At 39.9% G+C, this 19,946-nt stretch overlaps 1 protein-coding gene across 4 annotated transcripts in view; it reads left to right on the plus strand.

The window, feature by feature from the left end:
• Adamtsl1 (ADAMTS like 1) overlaps positions 1-19,946 on the plus strand; it is a 927,295-nt gene that overhangs the window by 816,959 nt on the left and 90,390 nt on the right. For all 4 annotated transcript variants that reach the window (XM_063251663.1, XM_063251668.1, XM_013155112.3 and 1 more), the window contains one exon: positions 18,461-18,588. In XM_063251663.1, coding sequence (XP_063107733.1) covers positions 18,461-18,588 — 128 coding nt within the window. The remainder of the gene's footprint in view (positions 1-18,460; positions 18,589-19,946) is intronic.

Here is a 19,946-nt window from a genome sequence, read left to right on the forward strand (position 1 = left end):
CATTAAAACAACACAGACTATGTCCTGGATCCTCAATCACACAGAACATTGGCTGAGGGAGGAAAGGCATAAACAATTTTTGCCATCATAATTTTTCCCCTAGATCTAGCCTTGAAAAGCTTTTCAGTGTAAGTTAATTGCATCTAACCAAGAAAAATAAGAGATTTCTGGTTGTGATGCTTGGCATAATCATTTCATTTTCCTTGAGTAAGAAATAGAGCTGGAGCTTAGTGTTCTGTAGAGCTTTTCAAGTTCTGTTTGAGAAAAAGGGATAAACGTATTTTCTCAGAGCTGCAGGAGGCATAGAGGTGCCTGGGGAATACTTTGCTGTGGACTCTTGGTGACCTCTTCTGTGTTGGGTGTCATTGCTTGTCATCATCCCTGTGTCTGGTTACACTTGAGATGCTCATATGTTTTCAAACAGAGAAGTGCTGACATGCCCAGTGTGATAGTTCAGTTAGTCTGTTTTTGCTTAGTACCCAAATCCACCTTTCTGGGAGACTGCAAGATTCAACTGCCTTTTGCTCTGTAGGTCTTTGAAACTTCTTAGCATAGAGTATAAATTACTTGAACTAGCAAGAACAGGTCACGGGAAAGAAAGTGACTCAAACCTGTCATTTCTTCATCTTTTAAACATTGCAAACCTTGATTTGAAAGAAATTACTTTTATGGAAGAATCACTAACAGCTCAGATACTACTGAGTCTCATCATATATACATTTCACTAATAAATTCACATGATTCTTAGAACTGTCATGAATTTCTGACTCTAAACTGGGTCCTTTATCTCTCTTAAATTGAGGAAGCAATAACTAACTGAGCACCGATTGAACAGTGAAAGAAATTTTATTCTTGGCCAAGAAGAAGTGGGAGATAAACTAACACATCAGCTTCTCAATCCATTGGTTGGTAAGCCATAGATATAGGGTAAAAGAAAGGAGGGGAAGAAACAGGCAGGAGTGCCATAGGTTCACCTCCACTGGTCTAGAACTCATCATGGGGAGGGACCTTCTTAGATAAAGGGAAAGCTAAGCAAAAACCCTAAATTTGACATAAGCTTGGGGTGTCAGTGGAAGTTAAAATGAGATCATATGGCTGGAATGTGGGAAGGGATGAGGTTGTGGAGCTAACCCGAGTTCTAGGAAAGGAGTTTGGGTTTTATTCTAAGACCAAGTGAAGGTATTATTAGGCAGGAACATGGAATGATTTGATTCTCATCTCTGCAGAGGGCATGTGGAGGAACACGAGTGGAGGCTGGGGGCTGGTCAGGGGTAGTGCAGTAGTCCCTTCAACACCAGAAATATTTGCTGGGCAGTGGACAGAGTGACAGGCACAGTCATGAGCTGATAAAGCAGAAACACTGCTCTCCAAAAACAAAGCAACACTGAAGAGGTGTGGGATAAAATAACTTAAACCTTCTATTTGTATAACACTGCGACTAGCTTAATTTTTCTCTTTAAATTTCTAAATTTTACAAAGTAAACAAAAGGGGCTCCCAAATCTAATATGCGTAATAATTACCAGAAAACTGTCAGAATGAGACTCATCCTCCTCTAGCCCTGGAAACTCTTTCTGTAGTAGGAACCTATAGTTGGCATCCTGCTCGTGATTCTGAAACTGGAACTCCCAGGACCAACTTTAGGAAGGACTGTGAAAGGAAGAGGAGAGGAAGGTAACTCTCAAAGTAGAACTGCACGCTTGCTCTTAGCTCCAGTAAAAGACTTAGTGGAGGTCAGCAGAACTCCCTGCTAACATGACCTTTAGGAACTGCGCCATTCGCTCCCTAAGCAGCTCCTGTCTTTCCACGCCGTCCTCTCAGACTGCCGCCAAGCCCTCATCGTCATGGGCTATGCTTCATTCAGCCTGGGCGTTGAACCTGAGAGAGACCCGATGGTGGAAACAGGTGCCCACATGTAATGGAAGCAGACACAGTGGGAGTTAGTCAAAGGGTCTACTTTTCTGGCAGTCAAAGGCTGCCAGTTTTCTTGAAAAGCCCTGGCCTGGCTAGACTGTGGCCACCTGGTTCAGCCTGGGAACAAAGAAGCAATAACTGTCTCAGGCTTCTCTGCACAACCATCAGGCGTGTTAGTAAGTGCTTTTCAGTGCCTTTTGAACACAACAGAATTCAGCCTCATTTTCTTTAGCACTAAAGTTGTTTCAGTTGCTGCATCTTTTCAGCTGTTGTGGCTTTGTGCCTGATTGGTTTCACCATGTTGCTGCCCTGCAAAGCTCATTAGAAGAAAAGTATGCTAGGCTCATGTCGTGGGCCAAGTGCATTAGTGGTACCAGAGTGGTTTGAATACATGAATATTATAGCCTTGAAGTAGCGATTTACAACCCCAAAATATTTTACATATAGAATACTATTTTCCATATCTAGCACACCCCAGGGTTATTAATTATGAATTTTTTACCTATTACTTTTTTGTATGTGCTGAGGATTCAACCCAGGGCCTTGCAAGTGCGAGGCAAGTGTTCTATCACTGACCAACACCCACAGGCCATGAACTTTTTAAAACTTCTACTTAAAATATCTGCATAGTTTATTGCAAAATGAGCTTTTACTTGACATCTCATATTCCAAGGCTCCAATGCAACATACACTTTTCCCTCCACCCACCCCCAAAAGTTATATATGTTTTGTCCAGAAAGAAGAAAGTTCTCATTCTCATTCTCTCTCTCTCTCTGTCTCTCTCAACATTTCTTATCTAATTTAACCTCTCACCAGGATTATACAGGCTAACCACTTTTTAAACACATTTTTTTGCTTCCTTAAAAACCACGTGCACTTGGCTTTCTTCCTATTTCTCTGGCTGTTCTTTCTCATTCTTTGAAATCTCCCTACTTACCACGTATCTATCCTCTTACAGTCTCACTCTCTATGTACTAGTTATTTCTATGACTCTGTTGCCACAAAATTCAAGTACAAATTTCAGAATCTCTACTACAATAAAGAACACACTATCTGTTCAACTTCCCAAGCCAGCACCTTTTTCTCTTTCCTCTTTAGTCATCCTCTAGCTCTCTGGTGGTTCTTTAGTCCCTCTGCTTCTGTCTCACTTTATCCTCTCTACTTCGATTTGCTTTTGGTAGCTCTAGGTTCTTTTTTTAATTTAAAGAAAGACTAAACACAACAGAAAATGGGTAGAAATAATACATACTTTCAAAGAGAGAATAAACAGTAAGAAATCACTAGTTGATGATTACATATTGTCCTCTTGCAAATAGTTATTCAAGATACAAAAGTGGAGCATATAAAGTGGGGTTTCAAACAGCGAGACTGCAACCAGTTCTGTTCAACTATCCAACAAAACTTAGAAATATGGTTATCAATCCTATACACTTAAACATGCATGCAGTTATCTATATCTTCATTTATGTTGAGATTAAACAAACCAAAGCAGGCTAAAATCACTCTGAGTAAAGAATAATAGTATTGCTGGGTTTCACATTATGACACTCCTGGATCAGCACTGAGTACTTTAGTGTCTCTTTTTCTTCACAGTATTTGTTCATTTCATCATGCGTTATAAGATCAGTTCTCATAAACTGTTTATAGTTTCTACGCATGCATAAGTCTTAACATGTATTTCTATCCTTTCTATATTAGAGGGAGGAACAAAACAAAACAAGACAAAACAAAACATGTTCCTATAAACACGTGAAACAAAAAAGACATATAAGACTACTGTACAAGGGGTTCTACCATGGTTACTGTGTTGTCTCTTGTTATCTTCAATAGAATTGGCTATATCCTCAGACATAGTATAACTGAATATATCAGTACATAACAGTATTAATAAAACAATTTGGTATGTAGTATTAAACTTTAAAAACAGGTAGTAATCAAGCCAGAATGTGTATCATAGTGAGTCTTGTACATCTTCAGTGTAGTTGCCTAAAATCTCAGACTTGATACTATCAATCATATCAGTTTTGAATAAAATCTGTCAATACCAAACAGCAATCAAACAAACCAGATTTAACTAAGATCAGTCATGATAAACCAGGATAAGTCAGACAGGGCTCCATATTGAGTTAATAGGAAATTAAAGATGATTACTGTGCTATATCCTGGTGTTTCGGGGATAGCTGTCTATGCCCTCAAATCTAATGCAAGTAGACAAACTGGAACAGAATAAAATCCATCTACGCATAGTGGTGCGAGTAATATGGGTTTTAATTCTTGATACACTATTAACATCTTCTGCCATCTTTTTAAAACCCATTCCTCCCCTTTCACTTCCCCAGGGTTCACTGTACATTTTGGGTCTCACCAAGACCCTCGGTTTTAAATTGGGCGGGGGGGGGGGGTGGCAGGGGAAACCTACTATTTACCTAAGTGGTTCCAAACCTTCTTCCTCCTGGACTTGATCTCTAATTATATTCCTTTATCTATTAAAGCTTGTTTTTCCAACCTATCCACAAATACTGGTCTAGTTGCCCCTATTACTCTCTGGCTCCCTGTCCCATAGAGCATTGTTTTCCCATATTTGTTTTTCAGTCCATTATACCCTTTTTCAGGTTAATTATGTTTCCTATAAGGAGCACCTCTGTGGACCCTACTCCTGATCTACTCTACCTGTGATTCTCTTTTTTTTTTTTAACTTAGTGTATCAAGGCCATCTATATTAGACATTATAACCAACCTTCTCTGCCTCATTTCTGTTATGCTCCTTTTTTGCCATCAGTTGTCTGCTTATCTCCTTCATTCTGTTTTCTGCTCCATGCATTGAGGCCTCTCGGCCACTGTTCCTGGGATCCTAGTACTTTTCTCTCTCTCTCTAGTATGCCCTGCAGTATTCTCTGTAGAGCTGGATTGGTGGTCACAAATTTCCCCATTTCCTCTTTGTCTTGGAAGCATCTTGTTAATTTCTAGAAACAGTTTTCAGGGTATATCAATCTGGGATGGAGGTTATTTTCTTTCAGGGCTTGGAATATTTCGCTCCAAGCTCTTCTTGACTTGATGGTTTGCGTCAAGAAGTCTGCTGTTATTCCGATGGGCCTTCCTTTATAGGTGATCTGTTTCTTATCTCAAATAGCTTTTAATATTCTGTTCTTATATTGAATTTCTGAGATCTTGATTAATGTGCCTGGATATGGCTCTGTTTTGGTTGTAGGTGGCTGGAGTTCTGTATGCCTCATATATCTGAATATCATTTCCTTTTCCTATGTTTGGGAAGTTTTCCTTAATTATTTCTGTGAATAGCCTTTGTAGTTCCTTTGTTTGTACCCCTGCTTCTTTATTCACATTCTTTATTCTCAAGTTATAGATCCTCTTGTCATCTTCTAGCCTTTGTATTGTTGCTGCTTGTTTCCTTGTTATGTTAAAAAAGTTTTTTCCTTTCATAATCCCACCTTGCAAACCTGTCCTCCAGTTTGGATAATCTATCCTTAGTTTCTTTCTAGCTGTTTTGCCAGCTTTCAATGGAGTTTTAATTTCCTGGTAATCTCTTTGAATCTGCTTCATGTATTCTATATTTTCTTTATATTCTTCATCAAATGGTTCTCTCCTTTGTTTGTGTTCTCCATTCTTCCATCTGTGTGTTCTTGAGAGATGTTTAGCATTTCTTTAATTAATCTATTTATATCTTACTTTACTTGATTAAATATTTCACTTTTGAACTCATCTTTGAGGTCCCAAAGATATTGCTTTATGTCCACTGATGCCATGTCTGATATTGCATGTTTGCTGTCCTCAATCTCTTTTGTATTTACCTTTCTCAGATCAATGTTCTCAGGGTTGGGAGCTAGGGCTTTTTCTTATTGTTTCCTCTTCTCCTATTTCTTATTTCTTCCATACAGGCGTATAAAGAAGGCCCCAGTCCCTTTTTTTTTTTTTTTTTTTTTTTTTTAATTCTGGCTCTTCTTAAGTGGGCTGGCTAGGTGACCCTGCCTACTCCAGTGTGCTATTGAGGTGCAAATAGGGTCGGCCTATGCTGGCCCCTCCCCTCTGGGTCAGCCAGCCCACCAAGGCCTTCACCGCACCTTAGTGTGGGCAGCCATAGGGACTTGGTCTAGGACACCCTTCTGGTTCCCAGCCTGGAGCATGACCCAGGCCAAGCACATCTGACCAGTCCCATCTGGGAAGGGAACAACTGACTGAAGTCTCTGCAGTACCTTGTTTCTGCCAGTCCTGCCCAGTTCCAAGATGTCATCCCCTTTCCCATGGAAAGGTTTTATGCCCGCCACTTACGCTGGTCAATGCAGGTCCCCTACTGGCTCCGCTGATCCCCGACCTCAGTGTGCCCGCCCGTATCCCAGCATGACGGTGGCTCTGGGGAGTCAAAGTGGCGGAAACCTGGGCAGTTTGCTGAGTTGCAGCTGCGCTAGTTCACACCCGCCAGCCAGTGCAGTTCTCTGGTTCGCTGCTCCCTTCTGCCCTTACAGCTCCCCACCAAGGCCTTCAGGTTTGCCTTCAGCTTCACTGTGCCCATGATTCTCTGGGTTCCAGCAGTGCTTCTGGCACAGTGGGCCCAGCTCTGGTGAGAGGACCGCCAGCCACCACCTTCTTCTGGTCAGGTTTTTCTTTTTTAAAATTCTTTATGTGGGCTTCAATCCTCACTTTAGTTTCTTCCTTGGTCAAGGGGACCTATGTCTTTCCTGTTTTTCCTTCTCCAGAATGCTATATACCAGCATCTGGGCTGTTTCTCTCAGAGAGGCTTTTTAGTTTGCTGTTTATAGTTCTGCCATCTTCCTTCATCAGCTCTAGATTCTTGTATTAGCCTCTCATCTCTACAGCTGCCTTCTTTAGACTGGGGGATGGTGAAGTACAACCACTGGCTTCAACATCTTTTAAGGAGTTATGAAGAATTGCTTTTAAACTGGGTGTGGTGATGCATGCCTGTCATCCCAGCATTTGGGAGACTAAAGCGGGATTATGTCCAAGAGTTCAAGGCCAGCCTGGACTGCATTAAAAGACACTAACTCAAAAAATTAAAATACATTTTAAAACAGTGGCTTTTAAAGGGTTATTGAAAGTTATCAAAATGGAGCACGGAGATGTTAACTTGCTCAAAATTCACATACTTAATAAGTAGTAAAGCTAGGGGGCTGGGGATTTAGCTCAGTGGCAAAAAGTGCCTGCTTTGCAAGCAGGCAGTTGTGAGTTCAATCCCCGGTACCGATAAAAAGGAAAAAGACAAAAAAAAAAAAAAATAAGTAGTAAAGCTAGAATTCAAATCCAGGTATATAGTTTTTGAAAGAATAACTTTCATATTTTTAAAGGGTTATTTAAAACTTAGATGTACGACAGGGAGTGTAGGTAGCTTACAAGTCTGAAATGTTTAGTTTCTTTCCCTTTACCACCCCTATGCTAGACCATTTTCTATTTTCTATGCTACCCCAGAGCATCTTTCTAGAAAACCTGTCCACTGCTGTCCTACCTAAAACTTTTAATGACTTATCATCCCACAGGGATAAAGTCCCAATGCCTTCGCATGATATACATCTTCTAACTTTGGACATCTACCAACGCCTCCACCTTAATCTTTGACCATACCCCTGAGCTCTGCCCTTCAGTAATACTCAGTTGCTTGCTATTTATTAAGTTGCCTGGAAACTTCCAACCTACTTACCTAACTCCTCCCCTTTTTACAGGGAGCCCATCCCCAAGACCAGCCAAAGCAACTCCACAATGACCTATGTTGTACTCTACTTTGTACTCTGTGACATCTTTTTTTTTTTTTTTTTTTGGTACCAGGGATTGAACTCACAACTGCATACTTGCAAGGCAGATGTTTATGCCACTGAGCTAAATCCCCAGCCCCACCCTACTCTGTACTCTGTTAACCTCCTACTGCTATTGTTTTTTAATTTCTTCTGGATTATTAATTCTCTCAAGGGAAGATATTTATGAATATATCTTATGTTCTTTTTTATTTTATTTGAAAGAGAAAAAACCAAAGAGAACAGAACAAAGCAGATCAGAACAGAACAATATAAGTAACAGCACTTCACAACAAGACAACTGGACATCAACAGTAGCTACCATAATGTGTCTTTTCTTCAAAATAATTGAGCATACCTTCACACATAATAATATCAAACATAATAAAATAGTATAAAACCATTCAAAAGAGTAAAAGCATTACAGAATTTCAAAACCAAATAACAGGAAATGAACGATGGCTACTATAATATCTCATTTTCCTCAAAATTTGTCAATACCATCACACATAATAACATCAAATAAAACACAACAGAATAGAGCCAATCAAAACAGAAGAACAAAAGCATGGTAGGACTTCAAAACAAGATGATAGTAAATCAGCAATGGCTACCATAATGTCTTGTTTTCTTCAGAATACCTGTTCATACCATCACACATAATAAAATCAAACAAAATATAATAAAATCAATCAAACCAATGAATGAAAGCATTATAAGACTTCAAAGTAATATAATAGGAAACTATGATTACCATAATATATCCATCATATTCAAAACAGCTGCCCCTACCATCTGACATAAAATCTAACAAAAGAAAACAGAACAAAGCCAAACTTAACAAAATTGTATAAACAATACAATAGTTCAAGATAAGACAATAAGAAATTGGTAGTAGCTTCTACCTTTCCCTCCCAGGTATTTCCCCCGCTTTGCTCTTACATTAACTATTTTGCTTTTGGATCCCATTAACTCCTTCTATTTCTTATGCCAGGGTTCATGCATATGAGTTTGAACTGTTTTGGCCATGGACATAGTCTCCAGTTGCATCCATTTACCTACAGCAGCCTTGAGATTATTCTACTTTATAGCTGGGTAGCTTTTCATTGCATGAAAATACCATGTCTTTCTTCTTTCTTATCCATTCTGCAGGTGATGGGTAAGTTACTGTTGCTTTTTTTTTGTTTGTTTGTTTTTTTGGTCTCCTGTCATATGGAACAATTATTTTCTTTCCTTTGATTTTAGTCTATGAATTTCCTTTCCAGTTAAATGTGTTTCTTGTATACAGTACATCGATGGATCTTATTTCTTGATCCACTCTCCCTGTGTTTCTTTTTATTGCTGACTTGAGGCTGTCTACATTAATGGTTACAACCAGCATACACTGGTTTGTCTCTGCCCTGCTACCCTCCTGTTGTTGGCCCTCCAATTTTCCCCTTCATTCAATTGCCTGTCTTGTTTGGCAGTGCTCCTCTGCTGCTGTTCCTGGAACCATGGTCACCTTTATCTCTCTATATAATATTCTTTAGCACTCTCTGTAGGGTTGGTTTGGTAGTCATGAATTCCTTCAGCTATTGTTTATCATGGAAGTGTCTTATTTTTCCATCAATTTTGAAATATAGTTTTGCTGGGTAAATCAATCTGGGTTGGAAGTTGTTTTCTTTTGGAGTTTGAAACACTTCATTCCAAACTCTTCTTGACTTAATGGTTTGTTTGATAAGTCTGCTGTGATTCTGATTGGTTTTCCTTTATAGGTGATCTGTCTCCTTTCTCTAACAGCTTTTAATATTCTGTTCTTGCGCTGAATTTTTGGGATCTTGATTATCATATGTCTGGGTGTAGATTTACTTGGGGTATAGCTAGTTGGAGTCCTATATGCCTCACTTATCTTTCCCATGTTTGTGAAATTTTCTTCTTTACTTCTGTGAGTATCCTTTTAATTTCATTTGTGTTGACCCCTGCTTCTTCACCAATACCTAGCACTCTTATATTATGCTTCTTCGCCTCATCTTGCAGCCGCTGATTTGTTATTTCTGATTCTGGGTTATTTTTAAGAGATCTTTCCTTTCACAATCACTAGCTTCAATTCTGTCTTCAAGGTTTGAAAGTCTATCTTCAGTCTCTTTCAAGCAGTTTTGCCAGTTTTTGATTGAATTTTTAATTTCCTGCATCTCTCTTTGAATCTGTTTCATACATTATAATTTCTTTCTACATTCATTCAACATGTCCATTATTTTCCTATGCTCCTCTTTTTTGTCTATGTCTTCTTTAGACCTGCTCAACAATTCTTTCAGCATGTTTGCAATTTCTTCTTTACCTGAGACATTATTTCTGATTTGACTACTTTTATAGTCTCATGAAGTTGTTTCCTTACTTCAATTGCTGTCCTCTCAGAAATTTCAGGTGTGTGACTTCCATTTTCTGCCATGACTGTATCTCCCAGACTTATTCTGTGTGGACTAGAGGGTTGAGTTTACCTTTTGCTCCTTCATCTTGACATTCTTCTGAGTTCCTTCCAAGAAGCTAGTTGTGGGACCCCAGGCACTTTCCATGTTGACTGCCCCTGGGCAGTATAGGAGGATGACACAGGCACCTGGGTTCCTTTAATTCCAGGTTTATAGGGAGGTGGCAGGTTGTGGACTACGGTTCCCCAGACCTATGCAGTTACACTGGGGCTTCACTGATGATCAGGGATACATGGAGGTGGGGCTGCTTCTCTCAGCCTGTGAGTCTACACTGGGACTCCCACAATTGTGGCAGATACAGAAGGGTGTGTTTGTCTGATTCTGCTAGTGGGAAAGTAGCCTGAGGGAACCAGGGGCCTCCAGTGGGGGCCTATGAATGCGCAGGGCTTACCTGGTTGTGTGTCCCTGCTCCTGCTGCCTGCCTGCAGGAAGAAGTCTTCTGGTGGCAGCTTCCTGAAGGTGAAGACAGATCTGCTGGTTCTCTCTGCCCACACTAGCCTCCTGCAGGACATGACCTTTTGGCAGCAGTGCACAGCAGGCAGAGGTGGGTCTGTCTGTCTCCCTTGGCCCATGCTGGGCACACAGAAGAAAGGGCCTTCTGGTGGCATTGTCTGACAGGCAAAGGAAGATCTTTGAATCTTCCTCTGGCTCTCTCTGCCCACACTGGGTGCACAGAGAAAAGGGCTTTCTGGGGACAGTGCCAGGCAGGCAGGGGCAGATCCTAGGATCTTCTTCTGGCTCTCTCTCTCTCTCTCTCTCTCTTTCTCTCTCTCTCTCTCTCTCTCTCTCTCTCTCTCAATATATCTTATTTTCTCCAGAAATGATTGACACTCAACAAATGAAGAGATGATGAATAAATGAGTAAATGAAGGCCTGCTATCTAATATGCAACTGTAGCACAGCTCCACATTGAACCCTACTCTAACTAAACTCTGCTGCCTTGCCCACATGGAACCACTAGAAATCTCAAGAAACCCTGAGATTCTGTAGAACAAAACTATACAATGTGAAAAAGCACTGCTTTAGGGTAAATAAGATACCTTATGACGTATTGTCTCCCATTACATCCAGACCAATGGAGAAGTCATCATCTTCAGAGCTAACATTTATTGGGCAATTACATTGAGTTTCAGGTGTTCATTTATCCTTGCAATAACCTTTTGAGATTACTATCCCAATTTTACAGATGTTAACATTGAAGCACAGAGATGTTAGATTTACTTGCTCAAAATCTCATACATAATAAGTAGTAGAATTGGAGTTTGAATAGAAGGCAGTCTGACTCCTGGGAATATTTCTTTTTATTGATTTTTAGCTGAGTACATGGACTTGCCATTGTTTTATAAGGAAGCCATTGAAGTCAACTAGACCCAGCATAAATTAACATTCAGTGTTCCAGGCACTTGGGTTCCAATTTATGAGGCTTTTATTTTTATTTTTGCACATCTGTTTTAGGGATAGCCTTTTCTTCTGCTGGTAGCTCTACCTTCACATATATATAACCACCTATAAACATATAAAATGTGGGGCACACACTAGGCTCTCAGTAAATGTTACAATGGTTGCATATCAGGGTCTCTTTTTTAATTCATTTTTGGTAGAGGAAGAAAATTTTTTTCTGAATTTTTTAGTATATGTTTGTGATAGATAATCACATTCCTTCTTCTCTTTTGAGTCAAGGTGTGTTCATTTTGTTCTCCTCAACCTCTTCACTCAGAGGAACATCCTGGTGATACAACACAGAAGGCAGCTTTTGGGACACAGGAGGTTGGAATCAGAGCAACTCAGGCACAGATCCCAATTCTACCACTTAGTAATTACAAGTCCACTATAAACTTTCAGAATCTTAGTTTTCTTGTTAAACTGAAATCACACTAATAAATCCCTACACTGTTTTATTATGTCTTTCAGAATATCAAGGATATAGATGTTTTCTATCAGTGTGACAAAAAACCTGAGATAATCAATTTAAAAGAGGAAAGTTTTATTATAGCTAACAGGTTTAGAGATATCCATCCATGTTACTTGGCCCTGTTGCTTCAGGTTTATGGTTGCACAGTGTATCACGGCAGGGGTGCCTGGTAGAGGAAGCTTCCCACCTCATAGGTATCCTCTTAGATGGTCATCCTCAGTGATCTAAAGTTTTCCCCACAGGCCTCAACTCTTTAAAGTTTCCACTACCTCACAACAATGCCACAAGTTAGTGACTAAGCCCTTAATACCTGGGCCACTGGGGGACATTTATCCAACCCATAGCAGGGAAGAAAAGAAATGTCTGTAAAATTCCTGACACATAATGGATATTTATTTGTCAGCATCTATAATTATTGTTTGGATGGGGCCACTGTTACCCCAACGGCTTCCAGGACATCACAAAGGAAGAAGTGTCACTATTATTGTGGGAAACATTCTAAGTAGTTGTTCAATGAGTTGAGGGCAGAAAGGTATCTAAGGAAGCACAGTGTGACAGGAAACCATCAACCCAAATCCAACTGTCAGGAAAGGATGCACCCATCTACTGACATTCTTTGCTGTCCTTTCTGAGCTGGCAGAACAGAGAAACCTGTAGGCTCTAAATACTTAAGCTTCTCGGAAAAGTTTGGACAGTGTTAAACAGTGTTGAATAGGAGATAAATTAAGAATATTTGGAAAGTTTTAACTTGGGCAATGAAGAGTATCTGCAGATGGAAATTTTTCAGAATGAAAGAAAGAATCAGATGTGAAATTCCTCCAGGGTCCATTGCAGAACCACAGTTGTGAATAAAGCTATATGTAAAAGTCATAAGCCCATGAAATGCAGTTTCCAAGTTTGCAGATAATATAAAAACTGGAGACAGAAAAGATAGGGAGGGGAAAATAAACCGGTTTCAATTTGGTTTGGCTTGTTTCCTATGCAGAACTAAAGGAAATGGAGATGACAAATGTTTTCCCCAGATGAAAAGTGTAAGAACAGCAAGCCAGAGAAATAGGAATCATCCCAATAAATACATTAGCTTCAGGACACACACAAAAGTATTGGGAGTCAATGCAAAGAGCATAGAAATAACCATCAAGAATCAGGAGGTGAGAGCATCCAGAGACTTCAGACACCCACGACAATCAATGACAAATGAGGCTTAGAGCAGCACTGCCGGTCCCCTGAAAGCTGGGAGTTTATTCTTCCTAGAAGTGCTGTCCTAGCAAATGGCAGAGTCTGAAACCCAAAATTATAGTAGCCCAGAAGCTTATATGGTGGTTTTAGGTTTTTTTGCATAAATGAAAAAAAAATCCTCTGGGCAGATGAGGCAAGAGGATCTCAAGTTTAAGCCCAGTTTGGGCAACTTGATGACTTAGTGAGACTGTGGAAAATTTAGAATAAAAAATGTGGGGATATGCATCAGTATGGAGTCCCTGAGTTCAGGATCCAGTACTACAAGAAAGAAAAGACAAGAAAGGAAGGAAAGGGGAAAGGAAGGGGTAAAAGGATGGGGAGACGGGAAGAGAAAGAAAACTGAAACAAACTGAAAGTGAAAATCCTTCCACACTGAGGTCAGAGGTTAACCACATTTTTTGGTAAAAGGTCAAGTAGCACACATTTTTGAGTCTGTGGGCCACCGTATCTCTGTCCTCGCTGCTCAATCCTGCCTTCAGTGTGATAGCAGCCATAGACACAGTAGAGCTCCTGAGAAACTACAAAAGACGAAGCCAGCTGGAGTTCAAAGATTCTCCTACCCTAGATAAATAATAAATCCAGTCAGTCATTTCATTTAGAGATTTGTAGTTTGAGATAAATTATCCAGCAAGCAGATAAAACTATATACATTAGCAAATTCAAGACTTCATGAATGTCTAAAGCTAAAAATGTTGGCAAAAATATTTGAGGACAAGGTTAAGAATGTGTGGTCAGGTGGCCTTTCCCATTCTGAAAATATTTTCTATACTTCCATCTGAGCAATCATTGCGAAGCTTCTGGCATTAAATAACTTTTAGTTGGCAATTATAGTAAAACAGGATAAAAAAGTCACCCTAGCCAAATGGTAATGTGACACCTTTCATGAACCTTAAATCAATTCCCTCAAATATCTGTGCAAAATAAAACAACCATGCAAGCCTCTGGACTACTATAATTTTGGGTTTCAGAAAATATTCTTATGCCTAGAGGCTGTTTCCTTGCAGCATTCTTTCTACCTCCTGCTTGAAACTATCTAAAAACCAGACTTAGGTGATTGCCCATTTCCCTGAGTAACTACAAACCTAGGCGCAAATTATTCCCCCACTGAAAATAAGGCCAAACCACTTGCCTTCCTATTACACCCCAGTGGATGCCAGGATGTGGTCAATTTAAGCACAGGTTAAAGGTCATTCCACCATTCCACTAAATGAGAAAATTATTTAACTTCTCTGAGTTTTTGCCTTCTCTCTAAAATGGGAAAGTATTGCCAATCTGGTGATTTGGTAATAAGAATAAAATCACATAAAGTATATATGCTTGTCTAATAAATGTTGGTTCCCATTTCCCCTTTAGAGTATGCTTAATCTTAGGGATCCTTAAGCAGGAAAAGAAAGCTTCGTTTCAGAATAAGGAAAAGGCCTTCCTGTCTCTTCCTTTACTAATATCAAAACTTCTCTGCACAATATCCAGAATATATGGGTTCAGCTGTGAAGAATGAATAGTGATGATGACGATGGTCCCAGCATCAGCAGCAGTGTAACAAAATAATAACCTGCACTTCTATGGCCGCGCTTCTGTATGTGATCAAAAGCAATGCAGTTACTGCGTACTTTAAACATGTTACTCGTGTCAAGTTTTTATAACATCCCTAGGAAGGCACTATCATCCTCATTTTATAGACCAGGGGACTTTTGCTGCTGATTAGTTCAGTAAATTCCTTGCCCTAGTCTACAAAACTACTAAGCAGTATAGAGCTTGCACTGGCACCTACCAATCTGCTGTCCACTATACTGTCTTGGGTCTGTGGTCACTTTCACCCCATGGTGGTGGTAATGGGTGCAGTGGTGGTGGTGGTGTTTGGGGCGTTTTTTTATGTGCTGAGGATTGAACCCAGGGCTTCACACTGTACTATATCCCCATCCCTATTATTGTTGTTGTTGTTGTTGTTATTTTGAGGCAGGATCTTGCTAAATTAATTGCCTAGGCTGGGCTTGAATTTGCACTCAGCTTCCTAGAGTTCTGGGATTGTAGGCCTTGTCACCATTCCTGGCTTTAATCCCATTGTTTTGAAGGTAATTCAATAAGTATTTGTTAAATATTTATTTAGCCTGCCAGCATTGTGCTGAACAGTGAACTATGAAATGAGTATGAGAGTCCCCACCCTTGAGGTAATAAATTACAATCTGATAAAATATGATTCCGATTTGGAAAGGGCTTTCAGACCGGCTTAGAACTGCAATATCTGGAAAGGACCGTGGTAGCACAAAGAACTAGAACTTGAACTACTTCTTAAGGGATGGGGAGAATCTAAAAGGGTAGGCAAGAGGAACACCCCAAATTAACGCTAGCGACAGTCAAAGAGTCCATCTTGACTAGAGTGAGACATTTATGTTAGGATGTGGGGCATATTATGCTTTAAAACATGTGGAAGCCACTCTCCTGAAGAGAAACAATATACCTATGATTCCCAGCTTCCAGGCCTATGTTTAGGCCTATCATGGGTTTAAGAATACTTGCCCATTGGCATCAGAGTCCTAAAATGGAATATCATGATAAATATAGCAGACAGGCCTCTCAGATGGGAGATTCCAAGCAGGCTACACCAACTGTACTATTAAAAAATGAGCAAAAAACTATTTATTAAATATATATATATATATATATATATATATATATTTAAGCTGATGCTTTTGTACTTGGAAAAGAGTAAAAATGAATCTATATATTTTCATTTGGTCTTCATCAGAGCTTCCTGAGGTCAGTATTATCCTTGGTGTACAAAGCAAGCCTACAGGTGTATCATTATTGAATGATTTGCCCAAGACCATCTCACTCCCGTTCGAAAAGTCTTCCTCCATTCAAAAGCTTCTCGTGGTTGGTTATGGAGGTCAATTTGAAAAAAGGGCTTGCACAAGATAATGGTATTCAGAGTTGAACCAAGGATAGAAAAGACATCATGAGGCCATCCCCCATTCAGAATTGCTAGAGACTTTCCTTTGTACACTCAGAGCCACCTCTTTGTCAAATAAGAAATCGTTATCATGGAACATTGCAAATCCAGAGGAGATACCTTAAACTCAAGGAGATTATATTTGGTCCGTCTGGCCCATGAGCGTTTTGTCCATATCTTACACACTTGCATGACAAGGATTCTCACTTGTGTAGCTAACACAGCTTTCTGTACTCTCTCAACTGGTCCTTAATTGGTAGAATTCTGAAAAGATGTGTTGTCACAAGGAAGCTTACAAGGCCACACAAAAAGCAAAACTGTTCCTTTATTTTCTGGCTAAAAGTATTGTCAAAGAAATCAAGCAATTAAGTTTTAGGCCAGTTAAACCAAAAAGGAAGTGAGATGTGGGTGTGGGCAGAAAGCAAGGAATATTAATAAACGTAATGTGACTACAGTACCATTTGCTGTGTAGGTTATGTCCATTCTGTGTCCCCTCATCTTCTGATTTCTTAAATTCAAAAAACATCCCAGAAAAATATAGTCTGGTTTTACTTCAAAAGCAGCACTAGTGGGCCTATGCATTCTACAATAGGCCTGTCAAATTCAAAACCTAAATACAAGCTGAAAGGAATCAGCTACTGACAAATTAAGTTAAATTAATAAACTAGATGCCTCAATACAATGTTTTTTCCTGGAATCTTTCTGCCTACTTGTCAGATTAGATAGAGAGACTGGAGCAAACCTTGATCTTCACACCATCTTTATTTTGCCTTGTGATGCTTCCTAGAGAGCCCTTCATGAGAATCATCTCCAGAACTCTTGCTCCCCCTAGTGGCAGCCTCCAAGCCCTAGCCTACCAATCTTATGGTTTGTAGCAACAATAGCAGTCAACTCTCCACCCATACATTCACCCAACCCCAAAAAGAACTAATACAGTAGTAGATTGTTTGGGAAAGAATGGAATATCCAAGTGGGCAACTTTTTTATTACAAAGAGAAAGTACAACCAGTTAAATTTTCTGGTGGTTCCAAATGTATCATGGGGGAGGAGGGTGCTGAATCAAGAGCAAGAAAGTCAATTTCACATCCTAACTCTACCTCCAAATGCCAAATGCTCTCTTGACCTAGAGAGCTCAGTTTTATAATTTACAAATACACACAAGAAATAACCAGTTTAGACTTGGTCCCAAGTAGATTTTGTCTCAGGATAATAATTAAGAGTTTTGTGAAGGCAAAAACCACAACTTCATTATATTTGTGTACTCACTTTGTGCAACAAAAGCATTAATGGGTGGTGAATCTCATATCTATATTCCTTCCTCTCCATTTTCAGCATTCCTATCCTAATTTAAATCCTTATGGTTTTGTGCCTGGTGCAATGGGTCCCTCCGTTCTCTTCACCAACTCTGCAGGAATTCTTTTTCAGGCTTCTTATTGGGACAGAAAACATCATGGCTTAGTTAACAATGCCAGTACCTGGAGGAACTGATATAGTTACAAAAGCTAACCCAGTCCAAAAACAAGACAAAAATGTGTGGTTCAGGCCCAAGGTGTGTGGGGTGGGAGGTTATATGCTTTGTATATTTCTATTTAAAAAATGCATCTGAATATGGAGGTCCAATAAGCTTGGGGAGGCTGATCAATATCAAATGCTCCTCCCACTTGTTTATAATTTCCTCATTCTCCTTCCCGTCTCTCACTTCATTCCCCATCTGTGGTGCCAGCATTGCTAACAAGAGGCACTAGAAATACCGGAGCATGATGGAAGGTCGCTGTGTATCTTAGCGTGGCAACTTCTTCTGCTCAGATGCAAAGTATACTTCAACTGGGTTTTAGAAGTTGATAAACAGAAATGTAGGAAATGAAGATTTTTGCCAGTTACTATTACTTAAATCATAGCAAGACCAGAATAAAATTAAGAAACAGCCATCTTTGAGCCTCCTGTTGTAGGTATTCAATTCACACTTTCTGTAAGGAAAAGAGTAGTGTTGTAGGGAAGCAACTATCCTAATGAATTTGGGGATCTAGTAAATTTTAATTTATGCCTGTTTTGTATGCTGAAATTGAGTGGTGATCCCCTTCAATCATCCTGAGTCCTGCTCCTGGTCAGTTGTGAAAGCACAGTCCTGAAAATACCCCAAGGAGTATTCCTGCTTCCCCAATATGGAATGCTAAAAAAGGAATCAGCTGACCTAACCAGGTCAATGTTTCTTTTCTGTTGCTCTAGGATTCTTCTACAGCCAGATGATTCCTTACAGATTTTGTCACCAGTGGAAGCTGATGTGGGTTTCTACACTTGCAATGCCACAAATGCCTTAGGATATGACTCTGTCTCCATTGCCGTCACATTAGCAGGTAAAAAACCTGTTCAGTTCTGTTACAAAATGTTCATTGAGTAAGTGTGTATGTCAAGCAGGCCTAAGAACACAGAGATAAATGTTACGGACTTGCCCAGCAGGGAGTTTATCATCTGTAACTGTGATGGAATTGAAGTACAGTATGGATAGAATGAGGTCAGTGCTGTAACTGCTAACCAAGAATATGCAAACAAAGTTTTTCAAGGTGGGAGTTTATAGACTTGGGGTAAGTAGAATTCTGATCACAAAAAGTGCAGAAACATGCTGGGCAGAAAGAACAACATGAGAATGATAATATCTGAAAGTTAAAAATGTATTAGGGAACATAACTTGTGAGCTATGGTCATTGAGTACTCTTTGGGCAGTCACTTCCCATTGTCCATATTATCACGAAAGACTTTGAGATCTACAGGTGATGGGAATTCTATGTTCATGTCTTGGAGCAGAATTGTTCCCAGAACAATTGTCAGCTTTGCTTCAACCACTGGTTCTAATTCCTCTGCCAACACTTTGCCTACATTCAAAGAAGTCAGCACAATACTCTACATAGGGTGACAAGAATATAGCAACTCAGAGTGCGGTGTCTCCAAGGTTGTGGTCTTATGGTAATAAGACCTCTTTATATATAGGACAAATCCTTGCCTTTGACAGAAGGATCTTAGATATCAGCTGGATCCGTACCTTCATTACTCAAATGCTGGGCAATCTGAAGTCACACAGTTGCCCAATTTGTGGTAGGGACAGAAAGGGAGCTGAGTCAGCTAATGACCAACTCTGTGCCTCACTGACCCTACCAGAAAAGGATTCTTTTTCTCAGATCTAGACCACATAGTCTTTGTGGCAGCGTTGCACAGGTTTGTATTTCATTCTTTTCAATTGCTGTTCCCCTCAAATGATTCAGTAGATGCTAGAAAAGCTAACATCACCCCACACTGACCTCATCCATCCATGCTAGGATTATGTTGTCATACTGTACTCCAGGAACACATGCTACTCCCTTGGATATCTGTTTAGCAACAGTATTTCTGCCCCCATGACCCAAGGTTGGTCTGGGAAGGGACCTTTAGTAGGCAGCTTTGCAGGAAAGATGAAAGTAAACAAGAAAGAAGGCAAGCTAAGGGGCCCTGGGATGGATTAAAGACTGATATTATTAATGCCTGTTTTTCAGTGGACAAGACATTTGCTTTTCTCTTAATGTATTCCAGTTGCAATCTTTATTTGCCTCTTTCTACAGAGTCCAGATGCTCATACCAGTCCTGTTAAATCTCTTCTGCCATCCACCCTCCTACCTGCCTTAGCAAGGGCACTGCTGACATCCTGCCAGCTTCTAGCAAAGAGTGGCTTCTTCCAGGATTA

Source organism: Cavia porcellus, unplaced genomic scaffold, assembly GCF_034190915.1.
Source record: "Cavia porcellus strain 051 isolate PalLab524CR breed Dunkin Hartley unplaced genomic scaffold, mCavPor4.1 scaffold_1, whole genome shotgun sequence".
In the NCBI taxonomy this organism is placed as follows: Eukaryota; Metazoa; Chordata; class Mammalia; order Rodentia; family Caviidae; genus Cavia; species Cavia porcellus.